The sequence below is a fragment of the Ambystoma mexicanum genome, chromosome 13, assembly GCF_040938575.1.
Source record: "Ambystoma mexicanum isolate Mex_15411 chromosome 13, UKY_AmexF1_1, whole genome shotgun sequence".
In the NCBI taxonomy this organism is placed as follows: Eukaryota; Metazoa; Chordata; class Amphibia; order Caudata; family Ambystomatidae; genus Ambystoma; species Ambystoma mexicanum.
This window is the reverse complement of record NC_090938.1, coordinates 835,297,796-835,316,692: the sequence shown is the minus strand read 5'-3', so window position 1 is coordinate 835,316,692 and position 18,897 is coordinate 835,297,796. Positions and strand designations below refer to the sequence as shown.

The 18,897-nt window shown below is 49.8% G+C and overlaps 1 protein-coding gene across 1 annotated transcript; it reads right to left on the bottom strand.

Moving 5' to 3' along the window:
* Positions 1 to 3,583: 3,583 nt before the first annotated feature.
* LOC138520602 (uncharacterized) lies at positions 3,584 to 12,681 on the bottom strand. Its single transcript, XM_069632927.1, has 2 exons — positions 12,595 to 12,681; positions 3,584 to 4,681 (listed from the first exon to the last, which is right to left on the bottom strand). The coding sequence occupies exon 2, from the start codon at positions 4,523 to 4,525 to the stop codon at positions 3,584 to 3,586; it is 942 nt and encodes a 313-aa protein (XP_069489028.1). The 5' UTR covers positions 4,526 to 4,681; positions 12,595 to 12,681.
* Between the last annotated feature and the right edge of the window lie 6,216 nt (positions 12,682 to 18,897).

The following is an 18,897-nucleotide window of genomic DNA, read 5'->3' as shown; positions in this document are numbered from 1 at the left end:
CCCGGGTGTCTCCCCCCCACCCACCCCCCCGCTCATGCACCGGGTGTCTCAGACCCCCACCCACCCCCCGCTCATGCCCCGGGTGTCTCTCCCCCCGCTCATGCCCCGGGTGTCTCTCCCCCCCACCCAACCCCTGCTCATGCCCCGGGTGTCTCTCCCCCCCACCCACCCCCTGCTCATGCCCCGGTGTCTCAAACCCCCACCCACCCCCTGCTCATGCCCCGGGTGTCTCTCCCCCCCACCCACCGCTCATGCCCCGTGTGTCTCTATCCCTCCCGCCCACCCCCGCTCATGCCCCGTGTGTCTCTCTCCCTCCCCCACCCCTGCTCATGCCCCGTTTGTTTCTCTCCCCCCACCCCTGCTCATGCCCCGTGTCTCTCCCCTCCACCCCCTGCTCATGCCCCGTGTCTCTATCGCTCCCCCCACCCCCGCTCATGCCCCGTCTCTCTCCCTCCCACCCACCCCCCGCTGATGCCTTGTTTCTCTCCTCCCACCCACCCCCCGCTCATGCCTTGTTTCTCCCCTCCCACCCACGCCCGCTCATGCCTTGTTTCTCTCCCCCCACCCCCGCTCATGCCCCGTGTGTCTCTATCCCCCACCACCCCCGCTAAATCCCTCCCACCCACCACCCGCTCATGCCCTGTGTCTCTATCCCTCCCCCCACCACCCGCTCATGCCCTGTGTCTCTATCCCTCCCCCCACCACCCGCTCATGCCCCGTGTCTCTATCCCCCCCCCTGCTCATGCCCCGTGTGACTCTCCCCTCCCCCCACCCCCTGCTCATGCCCCGTGTGTCTCCCCTCCACCCCACCCCCTGCTCATGCCCCGTGTGTCTCTATCCTCCCTCCCAGCTCATCCCCCGCTCATGCCCCGTGTATCTCCCCTCCGACCCACCCCCTGCTCATGCCCCGTGTGTCTCTCCCCTCCCCCCATCCTCAGCTCATGCCCTGTGTGTCTCTCCCCTCCCCCCACCCTCCGCTCATGCCCCGTGTGTCTCTCCCCTCCCCCACCCCCCGCTCACGCCCTGTGTGTATCTCCCCTCCCCCACCCCCTGCTCATGCCCCGTGTGTATCTCCCCTCCCCCACCCCCTGCTCATGCCCCGTGTGTCTCTATCCCTCCCACCCATCCCCCGCTCATGCCCCATGTGTCTCGCCCCTCCCACCCACCCCCTGCTCATGCCCCGTGTGTCTCTCCCCTCCGACCCACCCCCTGCTCATGCCCCGTGTGTCTCTCCCCTCCGACCCACCCCCTGCTCATGCCCCGTGTGTCTCTCCCCTCCCACCCACCCCCTGCTCATGCCCCGTGTCTCTCCCCTCCCACCCACCCCCTGCTCATGCCCCGTGTGTCTCTCCCCTCCCACCCACCCCCTGCTCATGCCCCGTGTGTCTCTCCCCTCCCACCCACCCCCTGCTCATGCCCCGTGTGTCTCTCCCCTCCCCCCACCCCCTGCTCATGCCTCGTGTCTCTCTATCCCTCCCACCCACCCCCTGCTCATGCCCCATGTGTCTCTCGCCTCCTGCCAACCCCCTGCTCATGCCCCGTGTGTCTCTCGCCTCCTCCCACCCCCTGCTCATGCCCCGTGTGTCTCTCGCCTCCTCCCACCCCCTGCTCATGCCCCGTGTCTCCCCTCCCACCCACCCCCTGCTCATGCCCCGTGTCTCCCCTCCCACCCACCCCCTGCTCATGCCCCGTGTCTCTTGCCTCCCACAACCCCCTGCTCATGCCCCGTGTGTTGCTATCCCTCCTGCCCACCCCCGCTCATGCCCCGTGTGTCTCTATCCCTCCCCCCACCCCGCTAAATCCCTCCCACCCACCCCCCGCGCATGCCCCATGTGTCTCTACCCCTCCCCCCCACCTCCTGCTCATGCCCCGTGTGTCTCTACCCCTCCCCCCACCCCCTGCTCATGCCCCGTGTGTCTCTATCACTCCCACCCACCCCCCCTACCAAAAAAATCTGGATTGAAAGTGGATTGCTACTGGATTTTCCCAAACATTTAAATCCTCTTTAAATCCTTTTTAACTGCAGAAACTCCCATTGTCCTCAAAGGATTGCTTTTGGCTTCTTTTTGGCTTCATGCACCCTGAAATATGTTAATTGGCAATCCTCAGTGGAATGCAATCCCTAAACAATCCACTAAAAATCCAAAAGCAATGCAATCCCCAAACAATCCACTAAAAATCCAAAGCAATCCAATCCCCAAACAATCCACTAAAAATCCACAAGCATTCCAATCTCCAAACAATCTACTAAAAATCCACAAGCAATGCAATCCCAAAACAATCCACTAAAAATCCAAAAGCAATCCAATCCCAAAACAATCCTGTAGAAATCCCAAAGCGATGTTAACTAGAACCCTGAGAAGAAACCCTACAAAACAATTGGGAGCAAATAGAAACGGATGGCCACAGACACGCATTGAGCAGACTATTGGTGGGAATGCTTCTCTTTATAGTCTTTATAGTAATTTGGGTAAAATGACATTAAAGTAGAGCAAGGTTAATGGGCTAAAAATAAATAAATAAAACACACCACCTGCTTTTTATTCAATTGTATTTATTAAAAGAGGCACAATGTGGTTGAAACGGTGTACATAGGACACAAGCATGACTGTAACAATCCCAGAACTGAGTGCTTTACAATTTGTGGATATGTATAGATGTAGTCACCAAATAATACTTTACAAATCAAAAAAACAAAGCAATCCCCAAAATATCCTTAACTAAATAGGCATTGGTTTGGTTTATGAGCTGGAAATAAATTTAGGAGTTTAACAAAAATAATGTTTACTATAATCCTGAAAAGAAATGCTTAAAAAACACATTTGGTGCCCCTTGTTGAATTGGCCTTTAAAAGTGTCACGGTGGCCTAATTGCTGCCCATTTCAGAAAGTTGCATTTTGAATTGCTTTTATAACAATGGTGATAACTTATTAGGTCACAGTCATTTAGGTAAAATGGCCATGAAAGTCAAGGCCATGTAATGGCATATTAACTATATTTAAAAAGAAGCGACATTTTTCCCCCACTATATTTATTAAAAAGAGGCAGAGGTTCAAGGTTCAATCAGACACTGTACATAGCACAAAATCATGACTGTAGCAATCCCAAACACGGGTGCTTTACAATTTAAAAATAAAGGATGAGAGGGGACCCAGAACCAGTCCAGAAAGTCACACGAGTATCCACGCCCAGCCCAGGGAGCAAGCGAGTCCGGTGGGGTCCAGCCCAGAGAGCAAGGGTGAGAGGGGACCCAGAACCAGTCCAAGGAGTCACAACAGTATCCAGGCCCAGCCCAGTGAGTGAGTCCGGTGGGGTCGAGCAAGGGTGCAGGGAGTCGCATGAATATCCAGGCCCAGCCGAAGGAGCAAGCGAGTCCGGTGGGGTCGAGCAAGGGTGAGAGGGGAGCCAGAACCAGTCCAGGTAGTCACACAAGTATCGGTGCCCAGCCCAGGGAGCAAGGTTGAGAGGAGACACAGAACCAGTCCAGGGAGTCACACGAGTATCTAGGCCCAGACCAGGGAGCAAGCGAGTCCAATGGGGTCCAGCCCAGAAAGCAAAGGTTGAGAGGGGATCCAGAATCAATCTAGGGAGTCGCACCAGTAACCAGGCCCAGCCCAGGGAGCAAGCGAGTCCGGTGGGGTCGAGCAAGGGTGAGAGGGGACCCAGTCCAGGGAGTCACACGAGTATCAGTGCCCAGCCCACGGAGCAAGCAGGTCTGGTGGGGTCCAGCCGAGGGAGCATGGGTGAGGAGGGAACTGGAACCAGTCCAGGGAGTCACATGAGTATCCAGGTCCAGCCCAGGGGGCAAGCAAGTCTGGTGGGGTCCAGCCCAGGGAGCAAGGGTGAGAGGGGACCCAGAACCAGTCCAAGGAGTCACAACAATATCCAGGCCCAGCCCAGTGAGCGAGTCCGGTGGGGACGAGCAAGGGTGCAGGGAGTCACATGAATATCCAGGCCCAGCCGAAGGAGCAAGCGAGTCCGGTGGGGTCGAGCAAGGGTGAGAGGGGAGCCAGAACCAGTCCAGGTAGTCACACAAGTATCGGTGCCCAGCCCAGGGAGCAAGGTTGAAAGGAGACACAGAACCAGTCCAGGGAGTCACACGAGTATCTAGGCCCAGACCAGGGAGCAAGCGAGTCCGATGGGGTCCAGTCCAGAGAGCAAGGGTGAGAGGGGACCCAGAATCAGTCCAGGGAGTCGCACCAGTAACCAGGCCTAGCCCAGGGAGCAAGCGAGTCCGGTGGGGTTGAGCAAGGGTGAGAGGGGACCCAGAACCAGTCCAGGGAGTCACACGAGTATCAGTGCCCAGCCCAGGGAGCAAGCAGGTCTGGTGGGGTCCAGCCGAGGGAGCATGGGTGAGGAGGGAACTGGAACCAGTCCAGAGATCACATGAGTATCCAGGTCCAGCCCAGGGGGCAAGCAAGTCTGGTGGGGTCCAGCCCAGGGAGCAAGGGGGAGAGGGGACACAGAACCAGTCCAGGGAGTCATAAAAGTATCCAGGTCGAGACCAAACAGTAAGGGAGCACATCGGACTCCCTTGATGCGCAACTACACTTGTGTAGAAAAGACCAGATTTGGCTCCTTCTTCATCCGGTAGTTGCCAATTTTATTTTGGAGGGCTTTTCTGTACTCAGATGCAGAGAGTCCTGAAAGCCCATTTCCTTGGTTTGAACATGGATACGTTCTGAAATGCAAAAAAGATTGTGTAAAAAGTTTGAAAAGAGCAAGCAAAGTACTTCTAATTAAGACATTTTTTATTACACCAGTGGCCCGTTTACAGCTTCAATTAAGGGGATACATGGGCGCTTTGTGTTGCCCACTTTAACTAGCACAGATTTGCAAGGTAACTGGTGTTTTGTGAGCTCTTTGAGTTGGAAATGTTCCATCATGCACATGAAAGGCACTGCCACTGATGAAAGATATGTGTTTGCAACCTGAGCACCTTAATGACATGCAGAGCATGCGTGCGTGTGCCTAGGGAAACTGGCAGTGGGCGCTATACAACCTGATGAAAAATAACAACCAACTAAAGGTGAAATGTCGCATTTCAGTACTGCAAGTCCCAAGGAAAATATTTGTATTGGTTATTGGAGTTTAATTGCAGCCCATTTTGAGGTTTTAGAACGTCTGCAGAGTTACCGCTATTCTCCTGACACACGAAGCGTCTGGATTTAGCACTGGTGAAAAGCGTTTGAAGGGGTACAGTCGAGACTTGGCAGGTGTGGAAACGTGAACCTGAATAATAACGAATACGATCAGTGTCCAAAGTTACCCCAGGGGGACCTTGGAAAACCAGTTCTGATGGTACACCGGTCTATATAGCAAACTACATACTGCACTCCGTGTCCAAAGTTACCGCAGGGGGACCTGGGAAACCCGGTTCTGATGGTACACCGGTCTCTGTAGCAAACTACACACTGCACTCCGTGTCCAAAGTTACCGCAGGGGGACCTGGGAAACCCGGTTCTGATGGTACACCGGTCTCTGTAGCAAACTACACACTGCACTCCGTGTCCAAAGTTACCGCAGGGGGACCTGGGAAACCCGGTTCTGATGGTACACCGGTCTCTGTAGCAAACTACACACTGCACTCCGTGTCCAAAGTTACCGCAGGGGGACCTGGGAAACCCGGTTCTGATGGTACACCGGTCTCTGTAGCAAACTACACACTGCACTCCGTGTCCAAAGTTACCGCAGGGGGACCTGGGAAACCCGGTTCTGATGGTACACCGGTCTCTGTAGCAAACTACACACTGCACTCCGTGTCCAAAGTTACCGCAGGGGGACCTGGGAAACCCGGTTCTGATGGTACACCGGTCTCTGTAGCAAACTACACACTGCACTCCGTGTCCAAAGTTACCGCAGGGGGACCTGGGAAACCCGGTTCTGATGGTACACCGGTCTCTGTAGCAAACTACACACTGCACTCCGTGTCCAAAGTTACCGCAGGGGGACCTGGGAAACCCGGTTCTGATGGTACACCGGTCTCTGTAGCAAACTACACACTGCACTCCGTGTCCAAAGTTACCGCAGGGGGACCTGGGAAACCCGGTTCTGATGGTACACCGGTCTCTGTAGCAAACTACACACTGCACTCCGTGTCCAAAGTTACCGCAGGGGGACCTGGGAAACCCGGTTCTGATGGTACACCGGTCTCTGTAGCAAACTACACACTGCACTCCGTGTCCAAAGTTACCGCAGGGGGACCTGGGAAACCCGGTTCTGATGGTACACCGGTCTCTGTAGCAAACTACACACTGCACTCCGTGTCCAAAGTTACCGCAGGGGGACCTGGGAAACCCGGTTCTGATGGTACACCGGTCTCTGTAGCAAACTACACACTGCACTCCGTGTCCAAAGTTACCGCAGGGGGACCTGGGAAACCCGGTTCTGATGGTACACCGGTCTCTGTAGCAAACTACACACTGCACTCCGTGTCCAAAGTTACCGCAGGGGGACCTGGGAAACCCGGTTCTGATGGTACACCGGTCTCTGTAGCAAACTACACACTGCACTCCGTGTCCAAAGTTACCGCAGGGGGACCTGGGAAACCCGGTTCTGATGGTACACCGGTCTCTGTAGCAAACTACACACTGCACTCAGTGTCTGCTCTTCAGTGGTTTGATGTAACATAGCAGTGTGCATATTCTCGTCGTCCCTCGCAACATCTGTTACACTTTTTGTGATATTTGCAATATACAAAGGGCATCATGTTGTTTGTAATGGCGCTGTGCACTGTGTCTGTTCCAATCTCCCCACAAGCAGGCAGCGCTTCCTCAGCATTCCCTAGGATGCTGCTCCCCTCCCCCTCCTTTACAACAGCCAAGACATGCTCCTAGTATGAACCTCAGCCTCACAGATGTCTGCACCCATGCCAAGTCTCCTAATCCAGGAATGTGTGTTGAGTCCAAAGTGATACAAAACAGCGCTGTCCAGTTGTGAGTTTGAAAATGGCATTCTCTATGCACCCTTGCCGAGCCCCGTTACCCCAGTGTAAATGTACCTTGACCCTGGTGGATGTCCCTAACCGTCGGCATCCCTAGATCAGGTGTCTGCGACCTTTGGCTCTCCAGATGTTTTGGACTACAGCTCCCATCAGCCTTAGCCAGCAAAGGCATTGGTTAAGGGTCATCGGAGTTGGAGTCCAAAACATCTGATGAGCCGCAGGCTGCAGACACCCCACCCTAGATGATGCCCCTCTAGTTCCTTCTAACACGATCATTCTTTCGCAAGAGCTCAGCAGGGGGTGGGGGGCGGTGCCATGATTAGCTGCTGTGTTGCCTGGAGTTATTTTGCACATGAGCTGGAGTTCATGTAGCCCACACCTAGCTGTGAGGCAACAGAGCACTTTACACAAGGGGATACTGTGATGAGGCACTATAATATGGACAGGCAATTAAGGGTGTGCTTGGAAGGTTATAGAGAGGGGGTGCAGAGTTACAGGTTGGGGAGGGAACCAGTTCAACGGTACACCATTTGCTAGACTGTTTACCCATCAAGCAATCTGTTGCTTTCTCTATGTACTACGGGTACACTACAAGCATATTGACATGCATTGCAAACAAAAACAGATCTCCAAACCGTCCCTGCTTTATCAACAGGATAACTTCATCATTAAAAAATACACTAAGAGAAAGCGCCGACACTACACATAACAAATACCATTTTTAGATTCAGAACAAAAAAAAAGTGTCGTGATTTCAGTAAAAAAATCTCAATATGTACATTGGTAATTGCACTCCTAGAAGGGCCACCCTGAGTGTGCGAGTATTTTAAAGCATCATGTACCAAATAAAGTCAAACGTTCATTTCTTTGATTGCATAGCAGCGGATTTAATTGTAGGTGAAAGTCTCGTAATTGTGTCGCTTAATGTTATTTAACAGCTGCGCGGTCGGCAAACTTCCCAGTAAACCTCGATGTTAAGGGAGATTGAGCAACCTCCCACCGTCTCCCTTCCAGCTCTCTCGGAGATGTGTGTTTTTTTGCCCCAGAGCTGCGGGACTCGGGGAGGGACGGACGGGTGTCCACTGTAATGGGACAATCCCCACAATCTCCATCTCCTAGACCGGGTCGGACTGGGACAAGAAATAGGCCCGGACACCCAAAAAAAAGTGGCCCACCCTTCGCATCAAAAAAGTGGCCCTCCCCTTGCATCAAAAAAAGTGGCCCTCAAACCATCATCCGTGATTCGCGTCAATTCACGACTTTACAGAAAATGCTACTTATGCAGGGTTCATGTGTCTGTTACATTACAACACAACTCATCAAATAACATAACTGTGTATACAAGAATGAATCACCATATGTACCATAATATCTGTGTGTATAGATCCATATTATCAAATTACTGTGAATCCAAACAGACTTCCAAGGCCAAATGATAATAGGTTATTGTAGAGCACTTACGCTCAAGCTTTTTTTTTAATATAACTAATCTGCATACAATATCACCCAACCTGTGTTGGTACTCATGTATCGACCTCAGAAGGATGAAAGGTTGAGATGGCCTTGCTGGGATTCGAACCTGCAACCTGTGGTCTGCTTTCCAGAGCTGTTTGGGTTGATACACGCCACTGGCATTGGGCTTCTGATGGTGCATGGCACCAGGGGTCTCGGGGCTCCTTTCAGGTCTCTTATTTTCTGGCCTTCCTTTTGTGCCAGCTCACAGCACGTGCAAATACTTTTTGAGAGCCCACAGTAAAGAGTTAGAGGGGCGACATATTTTCCAGCAAAGCAGAATTTGGAGATGTCGCCTGCCATTCCCCAGAGGTGCCTTCTTTCTATTAATGTGTGCAGGAGTGGGCGGAGGGGGACACCTTAGAGCTACACCTGCAAGCTCTCTGGGAGGCTAGTCCCCATGGAGAGCCTGGGGCTGGAGCAGAGTCAGCCCGCCTTCGGGACACAGCGACAGGGGACTGAGAGTGCCCCCTCCCTCGCCAGCCTCGCAGTGGCACCAGCTAACCTTAAAAGCTCACAGGCCTCCGATAGGCCAGTCCTAGCTCCTGGTCATGCATATTATGCTGCGCCCACTCGTGCATTAACCCTCCCAGCGCAGGGTTTGCAGGCGGCGCAGAAGAGATGCATTCCTGGGTGCTATTACAGAAAACTTGCACTGGTGATGGGGAAGTGGCACTTGTTTGCCCTTGTGAAAAACAAATATAATTTCAAGGAATGTTTGCACCAGGGCAAAGGAATAAGTGTAGGATAAACAATGCTCTGGTGCAAGGTTGCATTGCAAGAGTATGTTTCTGTACTAAGACAATGTGTGCCCTCGTGATAACAGCACTTGTGCCTGTGTACAATTTCTATGATTTCCCACCAGCTGCTCATTCCAAGTACACGGCTGCATTTCAGGACATCGCCCGGACATCACACCTCCGACACAGTTCATTGACTGCAGCCCCGGCACACAGTGGAGTAACTTTGCTGAAAATGTTGGGGGGACACAACATCCGAAAAAAAGGTGTCCCAACCAAATGAATGGGGACAAAATGGTGTTCCATGAAAGTTGGGGGGGGACAAACACCCCTGTCCCACCCCTAAAATTACACCCATGCCGGCACACTACCACCCAGATCCGCAACACATCAAAGCTTTTCGACCTTTCGAATTATACTAAGGAGGACATCCTGGAATTGGCCACCATAAGGCACGCCCTGAGGGGTATCCCCTGCAGGGCACCCCCTCCCTCTCAGGCCCCACTGCATTTACCAAGCAAGAAACTAGTCCAGGGCGTTGTATGCATGTCCCAAATCCCTCGGGGACTTTTAATTTGGGCAGTGCACAGGCAAACAAGTCATCGGGCATACACCAATATACAAAGTGCACTTCACATACAAGACCTCTGGTGACAGCAACACTGCTGGCGCTTAATAATATGAAGAACTGTGACATTGCTGTCAGAAATCAAGGGTATTAAAATCTATTTAACACTCGTTAACTGCTTAAGTGGTCACGGAATGGGGAGGATAGCATGAATTGGTGTTTTTATAGCATATTCACAAGGCCCAGAACGAAATCCAGCCCTGAGATGCCAGAAGCTCTGAGATGCTCACGTACAAATGTGATTCACACAGATTTGATCATGCGCGTTTCAGAGATGCTCCGGGCATTTCCGGATTTGCAGCAGTTTTAGGTTTTGTGAATCAGGCATGAGGTTGCGTGCGCTATTCTGAGATGCTGAAGGGCTCCAGTGTCCATTCTTTGCTAATTTTGCAAAACATGCACATCACAATGAGATGGGAAATCCCACAAAGATGCACATGCAGGCTCACACATCTCACTGCAATGTCGCCATTCAGAAAAGGGCTCCACGTCAAATGTATGACATCTGACCCAGTGCTGCATGACAAAACAGGCCATGATGGATGCACACTTTTTTATGCACATTTTGTCCCAGTCAACATGTTGTTTGAAAACGTGGGAATCTGTTAAATAAATTAAACAAGTGTGCATTTAACTTCAAAACCTAGACACAGCCGCAATCCATGCCTGGTTGGCCCCAGAGACTATAGATGGCTGTGAAGAAAGACCAGGGGAGCAAGGGTGGTGGGAAGGGGTGCATTGGAGCATTTGTGCAGGAAACAAAGGACACTTTTCAACCTCGATGGGAATAGAGACGGCATTGCTGCGTGCCGTGTCCTGTGGCTTGAAACAACAAACAACATCAATGGCATTGATGTGCACCAGAGCACCCCATGTGAAGTGAAGAAGCACTGGGGGACATACAAGTGCAGGGCCACGGCCCAGAGCAGGGCCCATGGAAGTGGGGCGGGTGGCAGACTTGCCTCAGCCACAAAACGTACACCCGTAGAAGAAGCAGTGGCTGAGAGGAGGCCAACACTGGGGGACTAGACGCTACACAGCAAAAACCAGGAATGCATGCGCAGCACTCCTGGGTTACTGCATGGTGGTTTGTGCGTGTGTCTCGTGTGCTGCAGGAAGCACCAAAAGTTTGGCAGCGGGAGTTTGTACTTGGAAAAAAAAAGTCTGTCAAAATGCAAGTCTCGGGCGGATCGCTCAGGGGCAGTAGTGGCGACTATGAGCAGAATAAATAATGAAATAATTATCTAATTTCAGTGGCACTCAACGTCGATACTGGACGCTGCGACTGCGATGTGTGGTGTGTGGCAGGCTGCAGCAGGTCTCGAGTCGATGCCTCAATGCACACACAGACAGCAAAGTCGCCCCAGCCGAGGCTCAGTCTGCTGCTGCTGCTGGGGGCCAGGCTCAGGGGGGGCAGGCTGCTGGCTGTGAGCGCCGTAGCCACTACTAGTGCTGCTGGCTGCCTGCAGTCTGCAGACAGTGTCTTCTTCGTCAGTCTTGGCAATGGGCACTGGGCTGGCTCAGCTGGCTGACTCTCTGTGGGCTGCCGCCTGCCTCGTCGACTCGTGTCCAAAAAATAATGCCAGGGTCAGGAGGAGGCCCACTATACCACCAGAGAGAGAGTCACCCACGTGTCCACACTCTCTCCGGCTCCAAGATTGTGGCGGCACGGAGTCTGTCTGTCGTCGCAGCCCCAGGCACAAGTTGCTTTCAACTTTCAGGAAGTATCAACAACTTGTTGATACTTCCTGAAAGTTGAAAGCAACTTGTGTGAGAACTTGGGCAGCCCCGCCCCCGGCAGCCAGGGCCCAGCCCTGCAGGCAGAGGAGCCAGAGGGAGTGAGCAGCCCAGCCAACCTCCTGCTGTGTGCTACAGTCTGACTGCAGACCACCCCCGCCGTAGTTTGTATTCGTTCATTTGTTATTGTTAACACGACTACACTATAAATTCTCACAGGGGGTGGGGGACCCGATGCGCCGCCGCCGGCCTGGCATGGCCTGCCCTCTCATATGCATGAAGCATGCATGATGCATCATGATTATTTATGCATGCATCATGCATTGCAAAAATCAAAGCAAGGTAACAACGTGTGTGTTGTTGTTACCTTGCTTTGATGAATATGCTAATGCTCCTCAGGTCAGGACAAGAGCACCGGCAGCTCCAGGCTTAGCCGCAGAGGCTCCCCCGGGCTGGGTGGGCCGGCCTGGCCCCCCCAGCCCCCAGAGAGTAAGAGCGCTGCGTGCGGCAGCGTGACTGACAATGTGTCAGTTTCCTTTCCTTTGTGTTTCCTTTTCGGGCCCGGCACCCGAGGCGAGCTGGCTGCTCAGGCCGCGCCCAGCGGCCCAGGCCGCCACGGGCACAGCACATGCACCGTGCGCACTGCGCACAGCGCACACACATAAAAAAAGGCCTAGCTAAGCTTGGGCCGCCCGAGCCGCGCCCGCGCCGCGCCCGTGCCGACCTAATAAACAATTTTAAAAAAAACGGCCCAGGGGTGGCCTCAGGAAAAAACTGGCCCCCAGGTCCCAAAGGTCATCGGCCAGTGGCCGATGGGCCGATGGGGCCAGTCCAACCCTGCAGAACAAACCCACTTATGAAAACATTGTTCCTGAACTTCTGGCGTGTTGCTACCCATCCCACTCAGCCATCCCACGGTGCCTGCAGCGAGATCAAGTGACGAGCAGAACAAAGGCAGCTCCCTCGTGTGCTGAGAGACACGTGCACTATAAAATAAATCAGCCTAAAAACGTGCGCATCACCTTGATCCTTACCTTAAGGCTTTTGTTTTTCAGCCGCCGGACCACGCTCGATTCCTCATCATTCGCCATTGCTGCAATTGTTGCCAGGCCAGGCTGCCGAGGTCAGAGCTCGGAATTGAAAAACAAGCTGCATGTCCTTCCGAAAATAGCCCAAAACAAAGAAACTCCCATCCAAATAAACAGAAAAAGAAACCACCAGCAAGGCTGTGGATAGGTTTCAAAAGTAAGAAACAGCACAATATCATAAACATACAGAAAACACATACATACTATATATTAAATAAAGTCAAATTACAATAAAAATGATTTATTAAAAATATATTTTAATTTTCTAACACATGGTATGTTCACATCATTTCACCATTCACCAAAATATCTTGCGCTTTTGCGGCCCATTGACGTCTTGCTTTGTGTTGAATGAATGAATGAATGATTGTTTATTTGTATAACGCCTATAGCGGAGAGCTGCGAGGAGGTGCAGTCTGGCAGGAAACTCTGATTTTTTTTTTCCTGTTTGCTGTGGAAGTCTGTCTGCAGTGTTTACTGCTACAAGGGCTTAAAAACCCATTTTGGCCGCGGAGCGGCCGCGGAGAGCTGCGAGGAGGTGCAGTCTGGCAGGAAACTCTGATTTTTTTTTTTTTTCCTGTTTGCTGTGGAAGTCTGTCTGCAGTGTTTACTGCTACAAGGGCTTAAAAACCCATTTTGGCCGCCGAGCGGCCGCGGAGAGCTGCGAGGAGGTGCAATCTGGCAGTCTGGCCGCTGGCCACTGGAGCACTAAATAAAGTCAACGTACAGCAACTTTGAAAAGGATTAAAACAAAGTGTTGGTACCCTTATTTAGGAATGGACCAAAAAACGGACCAAAAAACGGGTACCCACCCTACCGCGCCTCCCCCACTACAACACATCTCAATCGACTCACTGTTGAAGAAACAAACAAAAAAATCATCTAGGGGAGAGTTTTGCGGCAGCATGGAGGACACCACTGGGGGTAACAACCCACTGCCAAAAGAATATAAAGAAACGGGCCGCGTGTTAAGGAGCAGCGCACAAAATACAAAAGAAACAGTGTTGAGTGAAACACGAAAAAAACCGTTAAATATAACAACTGAAACCGCAATCTCGAAAACCAGCACAGCCTCTCCTCCAATCCCCCCCCTCAGATTCCCCCACCAACACGACTCACCTTGGAGAGAGGAGATGAATTTGGAGTCTGGCTGCGAGGGACGTGAGCGGCCGCGGAGTTGGGAGAGACATGTACCCCAGTCTCGGTCTCTGCGAGGCGAAGCCGGCGATGATGAAGGGGAGGTTTTCGCAGAGAGACCGGGGCGGGTTCCGCCGTCTCCCGCACAGGAAGAACGGGGAAATGGTGAGGCGGGCAGCGGTAGTGATGTGAGAGACCGTTGTGGGGAAAGGGAGAGGGAGAGAGGAATCGAGACAAACCCGAAACGAGCGGCTCCAGGGCCCAGTGCGGAGCCCGCGGGGAGCGGAGCCAGCGAGTCCACCACTGTGCGGGGAGAGATGGTGCCTGCCGAGGGCGGGGCGAAGGAGTGCAAAGTCACAGATAGGAGCAAGGTGTCTGCACGAGTGGTTTTAGGGCTGAGCGCGGAACTCTTGGGGAACGGAGCCCGCGGGCCCGCCACTGTGCAGAAGAAGGTAGAGACACCACCAGAGGACTTGCTGAGAGGGCACAGAGAAACTGTTAGGGGAGAAGAGCCCGCACGAGCGGTTTTAGGGCTGAGCGTGGAGCTCTTGGGGAGCGGAGCCCACGGGCCTACCGCCGTGTGGATTGAGGAGACGCTACCTGATGGTACACCGAAGAAGTGCAAAGCTACAAATGTAATGAGTACAAATGAAAACATACAAAAGAATATAAAGGGCTCGGCAGAGCCCACAGAGATCGAGGTGATAAAGATAAATAAGAGACCAGATCCACAAGATCTTCAAACATGCGAAAGCAACCTTCATCCAGTGACAGTGAGATCTGACCTGCCCAGCCCGGAATGGAATCAATCAGAGCTTAGAGATGCTAGCTGTCAGAACATTACCCTATCATACTCAGATGAATTGGAAGGAGATGACATGGACGAAGTAAACATCCTGAGAGAACATAACTGGGCAAAAACACATACTTATCTACAACTAGAGAAGCAAGAAGAAGAGTCTCATCAATCAGCAACAAAACAGTTACTTGAGGACAATCTAAGAAGAAAAGAAACACAAATACTTTCTAGTCATAAAGAAAATGAGCTTTTAATGGAACAACAAACAAAAAGCTTAGGAGGGGAAAAATACAATCCCACTGAGGCATCGACTCCGAAAAATAGATTCCCACCAAAGCCGCAAACGAAAAAAATGGGAAAACCGCTAACACCGTCTAACAACCCGATTGGAAGATTCTTTGAAAAACTGGGGAAGCCTCCGATTGTAAATCGTTTTGAGCTTTCCGATTTAGAAATTTTGGCAGGAATTCCACCATCCCCCCAAAAAAATAAAATAAACCCACTGAAGACAGAAAAATCGACAGAGGGAGGAGTCTTACTATCACACATACGTTGGCACCCAAGCCAACCTCCTGTATGCCAAAGGACAGAAACAACTAAAACAGGCATAGACAAGACAACTACAGAGAACAGACCTCAGGAGCACGAGGAAGATAAAAACAAATCAACACTGAAACTAATAACGTCAGAAAAGGACATCGAAAAAAAACAGGAAGTCATATCAAACTCTATTCAGACAGAAGGAAACAATAAAGCCAGGGAATCACCAGAGGTAACAAATAACAAAAACCAAAAATTGGGATACATACAGCCAGACAAACCAGTGGAAAAAACCATTGAGATTATACACAACGAAAACAAAAACAAGAAAGAGGACAAGAAAGTGGATGACTTGGTCAAACCAAAATCAAGCCATATGTGGAATCCAGAAGAAATAAAATTGGCAGAGGCAATATTGAACTATAAAAAAATGCTAAAACAAAGAGAGAATACTATAGGTGAGAAGTGCTCGCCGCAACATAAAAAATTAGACATCTCGACAGATGCCTTACGAGTTCTATTATCCACACCACATAAAGCGAAAAACGAAACTGGAACTCCATTGAAAAAAAAAGAAGAAAAAAAATCACCAGTCAAAAACTTGGACATTTTACCTGTAATGTCAGCTATGACCATTGCTCTGGCACCCTTTGGGAAACTGTACGAAACAATAAATGAAACACTTAAAGAGCACACTTCAGTACTAGCAGCATGCAACATGAAGCTAATTCATTTGGAAGGATACATAACAACGTTAGAGACCTGGAAGGCCTCCACAAAGGAACAAGGCACCATGACGGATAAAATTGAGGTGTTCCAGTTCAAAAAACAAGCAGTATCCTCTTACTCTCAAACTAACCAGAGGGAGACCAGACAAAACAGCTACGAAGAGGAACTAATAGAAACCACAGCAGATACCAATTATGAACTGACACCAACTAAAGAAAACGACATGAAATTAAAGAAAACGGAAAAAAAACTAAAAGAGGGACACAAAGAAATTCAGCAAATGAGGGACCAAAATGAAATTACCCCGCAACCCCAGAGACAGAAGATCTCAAAAACCAGTTCAAGTCATAAAGATAAACTAAGCACTATAGGGTCAACAGTACAAGAGAAACAAACTACAGAAAAAAACGCAAATTTGAGCATTTCCAAATGGATAGCTGGCATAGCCCAAAAAACCAAAAATGTAGAAAGCGAACTACAAGAGACAAACATGAAAGCAAATCGCAAACGGGTGGAGGAGAGCTCGCCAAACTTGTTGGACCTGAGTACATATTCGATTGAAAACTCAGAACCAGAAATCCCTCGTCCAATTAATAAAAAAAGAAAGGTGTCATTTGCGGAAGACAGCATGCCAATAGTAGAACAAAGGGTCAAACACAAGCAGCTACAAGCAAAAGTATCTGGAAAAGAAATAAATAAAACGGACGACTTAAGCTATAGAAGAAGTCGGATAACCCCAGAAAGGAAAACGTTGTTCCGAGTGGCCAACACAAAGATAAACAAAATTGAACACGAAAAAGTCAGGGATTGCCCTGCACAGAACACAAAGGAAAAGCATGTGAGAGAATGGGCCGGAAACACGTCCAATAGCGGAACACGTCACAAACAACACTCTCAATACTACAAAAATGCACGACAACACAAACCAGAAACCTCTCCTTATGGAAAAAGGATAAAAACACCAGAGAATCGAAATAAAAGAAGAGAAAAAACGGGCTCAAGTGAGAGACACTCAGAAAGAATTAAGAGATCAAACAGAAGGCCTTCGGCTTACCATACACAATCTAATCCCACCCGGACATCAACAATTTTTACTCATAAGAGTAACTCATCACGTACCTTGAAATTAGAAAAAAGTGACAAAAAGGGAGAAAAGCTTTTATTAAACAGGAGAGAAACCATGAGATTAATACAAAAAGTACCAAATGGAGACCAAATCAAAAGTGTCGACCTAAATATAGTGGAGTTCGCACATAAAGCTCGAACGGATAGTATCTTCCTCCACATCACATCTCATACAGTGAAGAAACTGCTGTTGTCCGTGGCAGGAGATTTAGCCAAAAGAGGGTATACCCTAAGAGAAACAACTGCAGAAGAAAGAGGGCACAGAAGAGAGGATGACCACGACACAAAAGAAAAACGTAAACATACGACAAACGCTAAAGAACCAGGGAAGACAACGCCTGTAACTGAAAGACGAACTAGAACAAAGAGAAAACACAACTACACACCGGAAAGAGAAGAGCAAAAGGAAGAAGATGAACGTCGAAAATCACGAGAAACATTAGATCAAAGTGGTTCAAGAAAGAAAAAGGATAAAGAAAGAGACAAGAGCAAAGAAAATTCTTCCTCTCAAGACAACTGGACACAAAACGATAAGAAACCACAAAGACTATCCCCAAGATACCCGAAAGGGCCGTTTCTGACACAGTCCCGCAGAGAAAAAGATAAACGTATCACATGTAGAAACATATCAACACAGATCCAGACGCAAGAAACAGAAAAAAACACCAATAAATGGGCATGGATTTCTACAGCACTAACAAAATATGTGAGGAAATAGCAATCAAATTGTCAATCTGACAATTGCGTTGGAGAGACGTTAAAGGAGTTACACGTGGCCCAAGAACCGGATCAAAACATTATTCTTGGCTCCTGGAATACAAGAGGCCACATTCACCTGACTCATCCAGGAGATGTCAACCTTGGTCATTTCGACCTCATAACTTTGCAGGAGACCTGGTTGTTATCTCAAACGAGCCTGGATGGTTTTGAAGTATCACTCTCGCCGGCACAAAAAGGAACACGAGGACGTCCTACCTCAGGCTTGCTGACAGCTGTAAAAACTGGCGGAGTTCTTAGAATAGTTCATAACCTGATATCATCTCTGACAATTCAGGCGACATTGCTGGAATGGAATAAAGAGGACCCCCGGCAAAAAAAAAAACTAAAGCGAGATCTTATCCTGGTGCTAAACATCTACTGGAACCCGTCGATAACGAAGACAAAAAACTTTCTAAATAAGGTGGAGAAAATCCTTACAGATACAACAGAGATGTATGATATGGACCACATCTTGATATGTGGCGATTTAAACGCCTCTTGCCCGGTATCGGAGAAGGAAAGATCAACGTACAATATGAGCAACACTCAATCAACAACGAGAGGTGCGGCATGGGCCAAACTGATGGATTCCAGGGACTTGTACAATCTAAACTCCCTAGACTTAGCCAAATCCAGAATTCCAACATGGGAAAGCGCGGGTAAAAGAAGTACAATTGACCACATCTTTGCCTCTAAAGAGTTGTATCGCCTAATCACAAGCTTCAAGGTAGTGAAGACTACGGCCAGTGACCATAATTTACTAACCGTAATATGGCCAGCAAAAAAAAAGATGTTGGTGACAATGTCGAAAAATCTGGAACTAAACCATCAAGGAAATCGATTAAAAATTACAACAGAAGGCATAACTTCGATCACGGAAGCATATAATGGACAAGCGACCTTAAATACAGAGAAAGCAAACTTGGATTACACGCCTCTCTTGATCCCTAATCTCCATCCACGACATAAAAGAGTAGATGATAAAACTCATTTACATACTCACAATGAGGAATTGAGAGCAAAGAAATCAAATCTAAGAAAGGCGATTCGGCTTGCACGAACAAATCCAACACAAACAAATGTAGACCTGGCATCTAAAACTAAAAAGTTGTATAAATCCTGGCTACAAGCGACACGATGGAAACTATACCAGATGGACG

What these genes read in the sequence shown, in the direction of transcription:
- LOC138520602 (XM_069632927.1), bottom strand. Translation starts at nt 4,525, where the DNA reads ATGTGCTCCCTTACTGTTTGGTCTCGACCTGGATACTTTTATGACTCC.